The 13,523-nt window shown below is 34.3% G+C and overlaps 1 protein-coding gene across 1 annotated transcript; it reads left to right on the top strand.

Moving 5' to 3' along the window:
• The first annotated feature begins 7,749 nt into the window (after positions 1-7,749).
• On the top strand, positions 7,750-12,964 carry LOC128553155 (uncharacterized). The gene is made up of 2 exons (XM_053534275.1): positions 7,750-7,956; positions 10,777-12,964. The coding sequence occupies exons 1-2, from the start codon at positions 7,769-7,771 to the stop codon at positions 11,210-11,212; spliced, it is 624 nt and encodes a 207-aa protein (XP_053390250.1). The 5' UTR covers positions 7,750-7,768; the 3' UTR covers positions 11,213-12,964.
• Positions 12,965-13,523: the final 559 nt, after the last annotated feature.

The following is a 13,523-nucleotide window of genomic DNA, read 5'->3' as shown; positions in this document are numbered from 1 at the left end:
CTTTGTAATAAACCCTATTGACGTCAATCAACCGGTTTATCAGGCGTCTTAGGAAGCCCTTCCTGGTCTCATGACCGAACAAGCAAAATTCAAAAAGCCTATGAGTGATAAGAGAGTATGGAGTTGACAGGTTTGTTTTGAACTAAGCTCGCGCAATAGCAAAACAGCTTTAGCTAACTTGTCCTGTGATAGTCTTGCTTCCATACGTACTGAATTTAATGTTATATCCATTAAAGACATGACAGGTAAAGGAGTGAAAGTTTATTTGCTCATTTAGCGGCACCCCTAATACTGTGCAAATGTGACAGAAAGAATCAAGTGCTGACTTAGCTTCACCGAATTTGGCGCAAGAAACAAAAAGTCATCAAGGATTTTGACTATATGACGTATAACAAACTTGTTTTGCGCTATCCATTTTAATGCTGTACCGAAAGTCTAAAAAATTTGACAACTTGATGCAGCTCCCATAGGGAGGCATTTATCATACTAATATTTGTTTTCCCATTTGAAACCCAGTAAACTATAATCTGACTGACGTATTGGAATAATTCTGAAAGCAGAGCATATGTCTGTTTTTGCCATAAAGGCATTCCTATCGATCCTTTTAATTTTTGTTATTGCGTGGTCAACATTTGCATAGGAGACCTCTAAAAAGTCAGCAGGGATTTGATCGTTCACAGAGGTTCCAGTATTGCGGGGATATGACAGATGGTGAATCATTTTATATTCCCGAAGTTCATTTTTCGGAACAGCACCTATTGGTGAAATTTTAAGTTCCTTAAAGGGCTTTTACTAAAATAGATCGCTAACGCGATTTGCTTTTATTTCTTTGACTATTTTTGCATGCACGATTTTATGATGTTCATCGGCAGATTTTAAGTTTGGACCGTCTGTACCGTCTCTATTACCATGAAAATTAAGCTCGAAACCGAACTTGAAACCTTCCAGAAGATATTGTTTAATTATCGTGCCATAGTCATGTAATAGGATTTCCAGCTTGTGCCATTTAACAGGAGTGGTTAAATTAACTTCATCTATTGACTTTGTTTTGTGGATTTGACCTTTTGGGTTGTGACTGACCTGTGTTAGAATTTGCATTTTTGGGGGATGTGTCGGATGTTCGCTTCCAGCGCAGAGTGGGTGATTTCTGAAGCATATCTTACATTTGTGTTGGTAGATGCAGCCTGTGCATCTTTCTCCACGAAGAATTTATTAAACATTGTTTTAGTTCGGCCCGTTTGTTGGCCATTTGACCGAAAGGGCTGTTTTTGACTGAGGGCTTTGATGTACAGCTCATGGTGAATGGAGTCCCAAGAAAATGGGTGACTCTGACGAAGTTGTCTGAACTGCATATCATAATAATGCCAGTTACCCCTAGCTTTGCCTAGCTTTGGCAATTGCACAACCAGAATTAGCAGTAACTTGACATTGTGCCCGGACATACGGCGATTCGTGTTGTTTTAGCTGCTGAGCTTGAACTTTTTCTGGAGCCTGTATCTGTTGTGGACGTACTTGTCCATTTTGTCCCAAAAATTGCTAAATTTTTTTTTCAACTATGGACTGTAGTTCATCTGTTAAAGTATCCACAATATGCTGTGTTTGCATGGAAACACTTTCCATGGCAGGAACTGGTATAGGTATAGAAGGTGTCATTCTTCTCGAGTTTCTATACCTAGTGTTCTCAATAACAGCATTAATGGCCACGTCATTTGTGGCTGATGTGGTAATGGCTGTGTGTGAGACTGCCCTAATTTAACTTGGCCCCTTCATTGCTGCTAGCACTACTTCTCTTTCTAGAAGGCATTTCGCTGAAACAATGACAAATGCCTCCATATAATACACCATATTTAGCAATACAGCAAATGAAGACCGACTAAATGTTAAGTTATGTCCATGACTAATATATTCGACAAGGAAACATAGCTTTGTTAGTTCCATAGCTAAATTTGTCTTTGGTATGTCTATCCTGTAACGTATTACACTGAAACAAAGCGGTGGCTGTTGTGAGTTTCCGTCGTAGCTTATCAATAATTCAATTATATTTACACTAACTATTCAATCCTATTAACCCTTTTTTCTTAAAAGAAAAAACACAAACCACATCCAAATGTTCACTGACAATGCGTCTTACATTCACAAATAGTGCTTGTGGTGGAATCAGAAAAACAGAAAATGATAAATTATAAATTCTATAAGCTATTCCTGATTATATGCGATTGCGGAAAATATATGATGAAGAGACTCACGGGAAGTGGAATATGTACACATATTCATCAATCACATGTTAATGATCGTGAAAAATATATCACAAATTCACAACGTGTGCCTGTGGTAAAGTCACGACTCAAGAGACTCACAGAAAGTGATATATGTATAATTATCTGTAAATAACATAGTTGTGATTGTTGTAATTGTATCACAAATTCACAAAGTGTGCCTGTGGTAAAGTCAAAATCTTAAATGACTCACAGAAAGTGATATAACGTATGCGTAGATAGTCACAAATCACATGTCAGTGACTGTGGTAAACAGATCTCAAACATTCACGAAGTGCGCATGTGGTAAAGTCATAAGACTCATTGAAAGTAATATAATTTGTGCGCAGATAATCATAAATCACATGCAAGTGATTGTGGAAAACATATCACAAAGTCAAAGAGTTTTCCTGACAGTGGTAAAGTCAAAAGACTCGCAGAAAGTGATATATGTATGCTCACGAATTGTGTAAAACATCACAAATACACGATGTGACTCACCGAAAGCAACTCTATATTATTCAAAAACTTACTTCAATAAAATGTTGATTTTTGGAAGTAATGGCTCTTATACATTTGTGACATAATCATTAGGACTTACAGAAGTGAAAAAATATCACTTAAAGTATTAGACCCGTAATTGAGTACATCCTTTTTGAAGAGTTTTCAATTCCTACCATAAACCTACTTCGACTGCAATTTTAAGGGGGCGGGGTGGGGGTGGGGGTGAGGAGACGTAGGATCAAGCCCAACTGGGATCAATTTTTTTCCTTATTTTCCTTTTTTTCTAGTAAGTTTTTACTCCTTTCAAGACTTATTATTGAATTAATGTACAAAAGCGGAAAAATTTCATCTGATAAGCGATTTCCTGCTGTTCAAAGTGAATTTACCTCGGAATTAGAAGTGGTAGAGTTAGACATCTATGAAAATACTGAGTTACATGCGGTAAAAAGTCTCTATTTTGCCTTCACTCTTTGGATTACATGTTATGGAAGAAACGTAGGTAGGTTTTACTTCTTTCACAAGGTTATTTTTGAATGAAGTGTGCAAAAGTCAAAATAGACCCGCAGGATTCGACCTTAATTTTTCAATGTTGGAGTCAGAATTCTGTCTCATTAAATCTGTTTACTTGAGGCGCCCTTGGAAAAATTATATTTACAGTTTAATTTTGTGTTTTATAATTGTTTACCAATAGTTTACCAATAGTTTTATGTTTCTTTTATCAAAATTAATGGTTTAATGAATTCTTTGCAACTGTTGTGGAAAGTGGCCAACACTTTGAAATTTGTCTCCACTTGAGGAAATACCATAGGTTAAACAAAATTTACAAAAGTTGTTTAAAAATTTCAACACAGTGCGAAACCCGGTCAGCTTAAAGAATATACCAGGCAAATGCAATTTTTTAAACATTACCATAAGGGATCCAATACACTAAGAATGGAACAAATTGCAAACCACATAATTATTTTTATATCTATATAAAGTTTTGCGGAAAAACCCTCATCATTAGTTCATGAAATGTGGTATTTATATAAACTTAATCCACAAACTAAAACAACATTTACATGTACATGTAAAAGATTTGGTGTGACAATTTGATCAGAGGTCTTGAAAGGAGTAAAAACTTACTAGAAAAAAGGAAAATAAGGAAAAAAATTGGTCCCAGTTGGGCTTGATCCTACGCCTCCTCACCCCCACCCCGCCCCCTTAAAATTGCAGTCGAAGTAGGTTTATGGTAGGAATTGAATACTCGTCAAAAAGGATGTACTTAATTACGGGTCTAATACTTTGAGTGATATTTTTTCACTTCTGTAAGTCCTAATAATTATGTCACAAATGTATAAGAGCCATTACTTCCAAAAATCACTTATCAACATTTTATTGAAGTAAATTTTTGAATAATATAGAGTTGCTTTCGGTGAGTCACATCGTGTATTTGTGATGTTTTACACAATTCGTGAGCATACATATATCACTTTCTGCGAGTCTTTGCTTTCCACAATCACTTGCATGTGATTTATGATTATCTGCGCACAAATTATATTACTTTCAATGAGTCTTATGACTTTACCACATGCGCACTTCGTGAATTTTTGAGATCTGTTTACCACAGTCACTGACATGTGATTTGTGACTATCTACGCATACGTTATATCACTTTATGTGAGTCATTTAAGATTTTGTCTTTACCACAGGCACACTTTGTTAATTTGTGATACAATTTCAACAATCACAAATATGTTATTTACAAATAATTATACATATATCACTTTCTGTGAGTCTCTTGAGTCGTGACTTTACCACAGGCACACGTTGTGAATTTGTGATATATTTTTCACGATCATTAACATGTGATTGATGAATATGTGTACATATTCCACTTCCCGTGAGTCTCTTCATAATATATTTTCCACAATCGCATATAATCAGGAATAGCTTATAGAATTTATAATTTATCATTTTCTGTTTTTCTGATTCCACCACAAGCACTATTTGTGAATGTAAGATGCATTGTCAGTGAACATTTGGATGTGGTTTGTGTTTTTTCTTTTAAGAAATAAAGGGTTAATAGGATTGAATAGTCAGTGTAAATATAATTGAATTATTGAAAAGTTACGCCGGAAACTCACAACAGCCACCGCTTTGTTTCAGTGATTATAATACTTTACAAGATAGACATACCAAAGACAAATTTAGCTATGGAACTAACAAAGCTATGTTTCCTTGTCGAATATATTAGTCATGGACATAACTTAACATTTAGTCGGTCTTCATTTGCTGTATTGCTAAATATGGTGTATTATATGGAGGCATTTGTCATTGTTTCAGCGAAATGCCTTCTAGAAAGAGAAGTAGTGCTAGCAGCAATGAAGGGGCCAAGTTAAATTAGGGCAGTCTCACACACAGCCATTACCACATCAGATACAAATGTGGAGGCCATTAATGCTGTTAGTGATAACACTAGGTATAAAAACTCGAGAAGAATAACAACCTCTATACCAATACCAGTTCCTGCCATGGAAAATGTTTCCATGCAAACACAGCATATTGTGGATACTTTAACAGATGAACTACAGTCCATAGTTGAAAATAAAATTCGGCAATTTTTGGGACAAAATGGACAAGTACGTCCACAACAGATACAGGCTCCAGAAACAGTTCAAGCTCAGCAGCTAAAACAACACGAATCACCGTATGTCCGGGCACAATGTCAAGTTACTGGTAATTCTGGTTGTGCAATTGCCAAAGCTAGGGGTAACTGGCATTATTATGATATGCAGTTCAGACAACTTCGTCAGAGTCACCCATTTTCTTGGGACTCCATTCACCATGAGCTGTATGTCAAAGCCCTCAGTCAAAAACAGCCCTTTCGGTCAAATAGCCAACAAACAGGCCGAACTAAAACAATGTTTAATAAATTCTTCGTGGAGAAAGATGCACAGGCTGCATCTACCAACACAAATGTAAGATATGCTTCAGAAATCACTCACACTGCGCTGGAAGCGAACATCCGACACTGCCCCCAAAAATGCAAATTCTAACACAGGTCAGTCACAACCCAAAAGGTCAAATCCACAAAACAAAGTCAATAGATGAAGTTAATTTAACCACTCCTGTTAAATGGCACAAGCTGGAAATCCTATTACATGGCTATGACAGGATAATTAAACAATATCTTCTGGAAGGTTTCAAGTTCGGTTTCGAGCTTAATTTTCATGGTAACAGAGACGGTAATTTTTAGTTATTTTTGTTGCAATCTATACTTACAAGATCATGTAAAGTGTTATGATGAAATCTTTTGTTTCAGTTGAAGATTCTCATTATATATATCAATCAGAAAAATGTGAGAACCTAACCCGATCTACTAAAATAGATAACTGTAATTTCCGACCCCTACCCGCATTGTGCATTGTACATCAGATTAAGGTCGGTCAAAAGTAAGTGTGAGTTTTTTCGCTTTAAGTAGATTCTGTTTTGTTAAGGGATACATTGTTAGCCATATTTTGGTGATTTAGCAATTGTTTTGGCATAAATTTTGTTATTAATAAGAAGAAATATTGAAAGAAACGTTTTTCAAAATGGCGGATATCTTGAAAATACGCTTGTACATCATTAATTGTATACGGGGTGCTATAAACAGTAAATATGGTGATCTGAACTTTTAACGTTATATACGAAACTTAAAACTACAGATTATGTGCTTTCTCAATTGTATAGTATATAAGGAATGCTTTTACATTTTCATGCGGTAGTTTCATGTGCATATGCGGTGATTTGAGCTTTAAGTGTTAAATTTTACTTTCTATTCTTTATACAGTGCTTAGTTAACAGTATATGCGGTTGTTTCAGCATTCATTGGGCCTGTAGTTGTTTTAGAAATTACATATCTCATTTAGTGATTTGTCGCTGAATAAATCTTTGTTTGGAGTTCAGATGCGAAGGAATTATATCACGAGGGCGCAGCCCGAGTAACATAATAATACGCATCTGAACGACAAACAATGATTATATTCAACAGCAAATCACTAAATGAGATATATTATTTCGATTCAGACACGTTACCAAGGACTTTAAAGTACATCCTTGACGGCATTCATTGAATACTTGCCTGTTTTCAATTGGTTTCTTTTCCAGCGCGCTGCTATGCCGTTTGACGCTATGACGTAATAATTATGACGTCAGAACAGTGAATTGTTGTATAATTCACTGTTTTCAGCCTTCTTTGTTTAATAAGAAAATGAATCGAATCGTGTTAGAATCGAATTTTATATTGTATTTACGGCGATAAAGTGTATATGCGGTTCAAATTTCATCAGGGGGAAGCAATATTATTAGATAAAGTTAACTAAGGAAAATAGATAGTATCGCCGAAAACATCAGACATAAGATCTGACAGAATACCCTCGAACCGTAACCTACGTCGGATGTTTTCTAAAATTTCGTAAACTTTCGTAATATTTCGATTTTAAAATGTAGTTAGCTCATAATTTCGCAGCATACACAATTGAAATAACCGCATGTAAATATAACATAGATTCTCTTTCAGTTTCATACACAGATCAAAAGTCAACACATATGGGCGTGGGGGTCAATCTTCGTGCGTGTTACTTTCATGTTCACTCATTATACTCAACTCGAATGCATAACCAACTATTTCGGTCATGTAAGATCGTTTGCATATTTCAACATAGTATGGCTGTTCACGGATCTTTTCTAGGCATATTAATATATTTTAACATTATGTCACTAATTATGTATCCGTATTAATGATTCTCCATACATTTAATGTTAATGAGTAGAATAATGAAATCTTGTAACAGTTGCTTAATATTTAGTTTATAGACTCTCTTTACCAGTTTATACTCATCTCGGTAAAAAAAAATTATACTGAAGATGTATATTCAATGTTTTATTCAAGTCGTTTAGTACATTTACTACTCAAGATGCTGCTCAAGATTAATACTGCTTTATTCAACTCTTTTAATATACTCAATACTTAAAACGACATTCATATGTCACATTTATGGAAAATAATCAAGTGTTTTAACACAAAACATGAAAAATCAATTGTAATATCAAAATACGATTGCGTTTTACTGTTTTCTTTTATAGATCCCGAAAGCAGTGCTCTGATTGCGGTTTATGTAACTGTTCCACTAGTTGTATTTGTTACCATCATGTTAACACTCGTTGTTTGCAGGTAAGATTCATGGACAAATAACCACGTTTATCGAGATAACGTACACATATTTTATCTATGGCATCCAAATGCCTTCTGACTATTATACTTTTTAAAAAGATATCAAATGTTTGCAATGTATCTAGAATCGTAAATAAGATTGATATTCAAGTAAATATTTTAGTAAGATATGAAATGCACATACCAAATTGCTGCTATGTATCATATCTATTTCACTGAGTGTCAAATGGTAATGGCAACTCTTTCTATGTATTTCGACCACAACGAATGTTTATAAATAACTATTGCCTTTAACTCGTCGAATCACTTAATTCTTACATCTTAATTATTACGTTTAGCTAACAAACATAAGGTATGGTATGACTGAGCCTCAAATATGTCTATCTTTACTTTCAAATACACCGCCTATCTAAGCTAATTTCAAACAAAATAAGAATACAGTCATACCTGTGCTGACAACTGCTGAACATCTTCATATTAAGGCCACTATGATCTCTTTCCGTTAAATAATAGATGTTGTAAATTTACCTCGGTTGAGAGACGACCTGTTATCAAAGGCCACTTTTCCATTTCCATCATGTGCAGGCTTTACAGAAAGCTTTGACTGAATATCCCTGATGTACCAATGATAGCTTTTTTCTCTCCTTGTGACCCGCCTGCTTAGCTCAGTAGGGAGAGCGTTGGTCTACGGATCGCAGAGTCGCGAGTTCGATCCTCGGGCGGGGCGTATGTTCTCCGTGACGATTTGATGAAAGACATTGTGTCTGAAATCATTCGTCCTCCACCTCTGATAATTCATGTGGGGAAGTTGGCAGTTACTTGCGGAGAACAGGTTTGTACTGGTACAGAATCCAGGAACACTGGTTAGGTTAACTGCCCGCCGTTACATGACTGAAATACTGTTGAAAAACGGCGTTAAACCCAAAACAAACAAACAAATTTTCTCTCATTGTATGCTTTGCACGGATTGAAGAACTTCTAAAGGCGAAGTGTATTTATCTTAAACTTATTCAGTAAAAAAAGCTATAAAAACAGAAATTCACAACAGTTTTATATAGCAATACAATTTTAATGTTACATTTACGTAGGCGTTCCTCTGTGTGCTCGTCCGTAACTTATTGCCTCCTCAAAAAAAGTCATTTTTCGGAAATAACATACCGTTTCCATGCAGATGATAGAACAAAACATGAACTAATATGTTGTTTTCGTCTTTGTAACGTCATGACATACTTCCTGTATGCGGATGTAAAGTTCCCGTGCTTTGTTAATACGCTACTAAGTGCTGTAAGAAAATCTTTTGTTTGAATTTATTTTTCACTATTATTTGTTGAATACGGTATGTAGGAAAAAGATTCTATCACTGGCAGGAGCCTCGTTACCGCCTAAACAGTTACCCTCGAGACCGGAAATTCCCATCTGCACCTACAACCAGTATAATATTAAAGATAGAAGGCAAGAGCCTTTTTTATTGTTCTATATGGTATAGTTTGTCTAAACTATTGGACATATTTCGTCCGTAACTTATTGCCTCCTCTCCCGATTGTTTTAACAAAATAGATTTTAATATAGCACGGCATAATGCTTATCTCATGCACATGCATTTAGGGTTTTTTTTATTGCCAAGAATTGTCTAACCTACTGCCCTGTTGTTTAATTACGGTATTAGTTTAATTAAAAACAACTGTTAATACTTACATGGCACTGGAAGCAAAAGTATATATTTTCTATCAGACTAAATCATTCAAAATTTGACAAAACTACATTGTATACCACGGAGGTATAATATGTGCATTTAGATTAAGTGATAATAGTATACGAGACAATTACTGTATGTTAAGTTACTACAAAAATTTCTTCTACTGCGGGTAACATAATTTTTGCGATTTCAGTTTATTTTCGAGCGTATTCTTGAACAGTGTCACACTCGAACTCAAAGCACTCGTGAATATAAAGGAGTATTATCCCCAACAAAATAGCAAATATCAAAGCGCGAATTCCGAACAAAAGAAATAAAAGTAACGCGAGCTGAAGCAAATATACGAAACTACTACTACTAAACATTAAATTGGTAGATAGTGGAATTCAAGACGCTTGCCTGTTATCTTTTTTCACACTTAGAAATCGTGTATTCTTGAAATTGATATGTCACCACTGGTCTTTCGTGCATATATTTAATGATTGTGCTCTAGTTTGTTTATAAATTTCAACAATAACATTGAAACTACGTAATGGAATTTAATGAAACTCGGAGTTATGACAGACTGGTCGGAGGCAAGGGCCGGGCAAAGTGGAAACCTTCCGTCGCAGTTTTGCTGCTAATTTAATAACATGAAGTAATCATTAACAACAATTAGAGGGCAAAAAGTACGCACATGAACCATACCAGTAAAACTAAGTATTGCAATATTTATTTTCAACAAGTTAACAGCAACATTGCAATATCATTAAGACTACATATTTTGTCTTTTTACCTTCAACGATGTTCATACGTTTTAATTTGATTCCGTTTCAAGACGTTTTTATCTATAAACGTTTAAGTAAAGCGTAAGTAACACTATTGAAATATGATATAAAATATATAGAAGGAATTTAGCTATTAGTTATACTACATACATTTAAAATATCTACATGAAAATACCGTTTTACTTATTCCAATACATAATACATATTGTTATCTATATAAGAAACATTTGAAACGTTGATATACATCTGAGACATGCCATTGCCAACGTCCATGTGCATCATGTTTAATCAAAGAACTAGTGGAGAGAGAAACGACAGACGGGTGCTTGTTGTAAAGATCTTTGCTGTATTTTACAGGAAAAGGCCACTGAAATGCTCGAAAGCATCATGGGCCCAACAAGCAGAAAACATGAATCCTGTCATCCAAGAAACCATGGAAACCAATATCGTGGTGAATGAATATGAACACTTGAACAGCAATACGATGCAAACTGGAACAGGCGGATCGGCACTTCCGGGCAATGAATATGCTGTTTTATCAGATACTGAAAACGACGAGGTAGTACATGTGTACTCTAGCACTGTTGTACCAAAATTTATAGATAAAAGTGATGACAAGCTTGGCTATGAGAATGTAAAGAGCTTTGCATCGCCCTTTGGAGGTATGTCTGAAAACACAATTGGAGCCAAGTGTGAGCCAAATGGTGATGAAACACCGATTCAGCTATATGAATGTCTGAAAACGGACACACACAATGAAAATGATTGTTATGATCTTTTAAATAAAAACTAAGTTCATTTATAATGTAGGACTATCACAATGTAATGTTAACGATTGACAGTGTGAAAATGAAACTTTATTTTTTGTTGAATAATCAATCGCCATCGGCCTTTTCAGAGAAAGAAACAAGAGGACGTGTGCCAAAACTGTGGCTCAATACGAACGCACATTTTACTTCAATTTAAAAGAAATAATATGAAATAAAAGTGATATTGTAGAATTTATATGCACTTTGTATGTTTGAAAGAAAAGAGAAGAGTGATGTGGTATATTATTATAAAAGTGCTTTTGCGTTCTTGCAAATAACATTTGACAATCTAACTTCTGTTTCGCTTTCAAAGAGGTTATAATTGATGATCTGTTTAATTGATTGTTTAAAGTATGCGGCTTACGATTTCATCCTTATATAGAACCTTTTTCTTTGGTTGCTATTGAACTGGTAATTGTTTTGAACGAAGTGATTTGTTTGTTGATTCGGTCAGTTTGTGAACATTTTTAACAAAATATCTCACTAAACTTTCAAACTAATAAGTTTAGATGAAAACTTTTGTAAAATAAAATTAAATGGTATCCAATAAGCGAAAACATACCTACCATAATTGCATTAACATCAGAGGCACAGTGTAACTTAAAGTAAATTACGATTCCGAATAATCAGAAATTGTTTAATGAAATAGGATGTCATTACTAGTTCATCCATTTATAATTACATACTTTTATGTCTTATAAATGATGTCATGTTTTGTTTATATTACATTTTTCCTATGGCATAGAAGATATCTTTTTTACCTCAAAGCTAGATACAAAATAATATTTAACATACTATGTTCTTTAAACTCATTGTCCGATTGCTATACGTTTCAAACTCTAGTTGTCTAATGGTTTGATTCTTTAACATTGTTAACGAGACACGGATCTAACTCTGATTTCATCCAATGAAATATTTGTTTGTTTGTTTCGGGTTAAGCGCCACTTTTCAACAGTATTTCTTTTATGTAACGTTGGACAGTTACTCTAACCAGTATTCCAGGATTCTGTATCAGTATGTACCTGTTTTCCGCAAGTAATTGCCAACTTCTCCAAAAGAATCAGATATGGGGGATAAAACGACCTTAGACGCATTTTATCAAATAGTCAGGAAGAACATATATCTTGCTTAGAGATCGAATTCACTACCTTATGATCCGTAGATCTGCACTCTCCCAATACAGCTTACCAAGGGAGCATCAAATAAAAAGTAACTGAAAGGTAAAAGCAGGATATCTTGAAACCAAAACAATACCAGTAGAGTCAAATTCTTAAACAAATACACAAGGTTCAAATTCGAATCACAGATTACCACACTATTTCTAATGTAACGTACAGGACACATAATGTATTTGCTTTTATTCTACTATCAATAAAATTGCATAACATCTTAATCTGCAATTAGAAGTCGAAAATGATGTTTGACTATTTTTCATGTTATTTCTTTCTTTGTGTTATTCATTGAAGTCACTTTTTAATAATATATGTTACAGTATCTGCACTATTGTAGCGCAACTCTTCAGTCGATGAAAATCCTTTTCGCTCCTTTAAGTGAACAAGTTTGAATGTCGTTTTTCCACGTGGGGAAGCAGGACATCAGTATGCATTGCAATTATGTTTTTAGTATGCCTTGTAAGACTAACGCACACTTTGCTTTTAAAAAATGTGAATGTTATTACTTAGTCTAATTTTGTAAAGTAGTTTATATATTAACAATACATCTTCTTTGTGAAATAAGTAATGTTTTTGTTTCATTTCCTGCAGTTAAGAAATACCAAATATGAAAATATATGTAGTATTACTCTATATCTACTTATATATATAATGGATTTCTTATGTCGACATTATAATAAGAGCGAATAAACTGAAATTTTATTCGTGTATAGTGATATATATATATATCTATCTAAACTGAAAAATCATGAATAAGTATATTAATAGAACAACTTAGGGAAAACTTTATGACGCTTTCTTAAAAATCCGAAAAGCTACCGATTTATATCAGTAGCAGTCTTTATATATCAAAGAAGAAATATGTAATTTTACATTCTAGAAAAATGATGTGCTGGAACTTCATACACATTCAGGATTTGAATGCGGTTCAGTGAACATATACACCATATTATTATTATTTAAAGAAAATGAACGAATTTCAGCAAACGACATACCAAATGTGCTACAAAGGACAAAAGGTATTAATACAACTTTGAAAAATAGCAGTTGTGCTACAAATGACGTACTAGAACTTTAACGGCAATTGTCCTGGTATATAGTGAACAAAGCAAAACAGAAAATG

Source organism: Mercenaria mercenaria, unplaced genomic scaffold, assembly GCF_021730395.1.
Source record: "Mercenaria mercenaria strain notata unplaced genomic scaffold, MADL_Memer_1 contig_3537, whole genome shotgun sequence".
Classification (NCBI taxonomy): Eukaryota; Metazoa; Mollusca; class Bivalvia; order Venerida; family Veneridae; genus Mercenaria; species Mercenaria mercenaria.
Note: the sequence above shows the minus strand (reverse complement) of the source record. Positions and strands in the feature narration are given on the sequence as shown.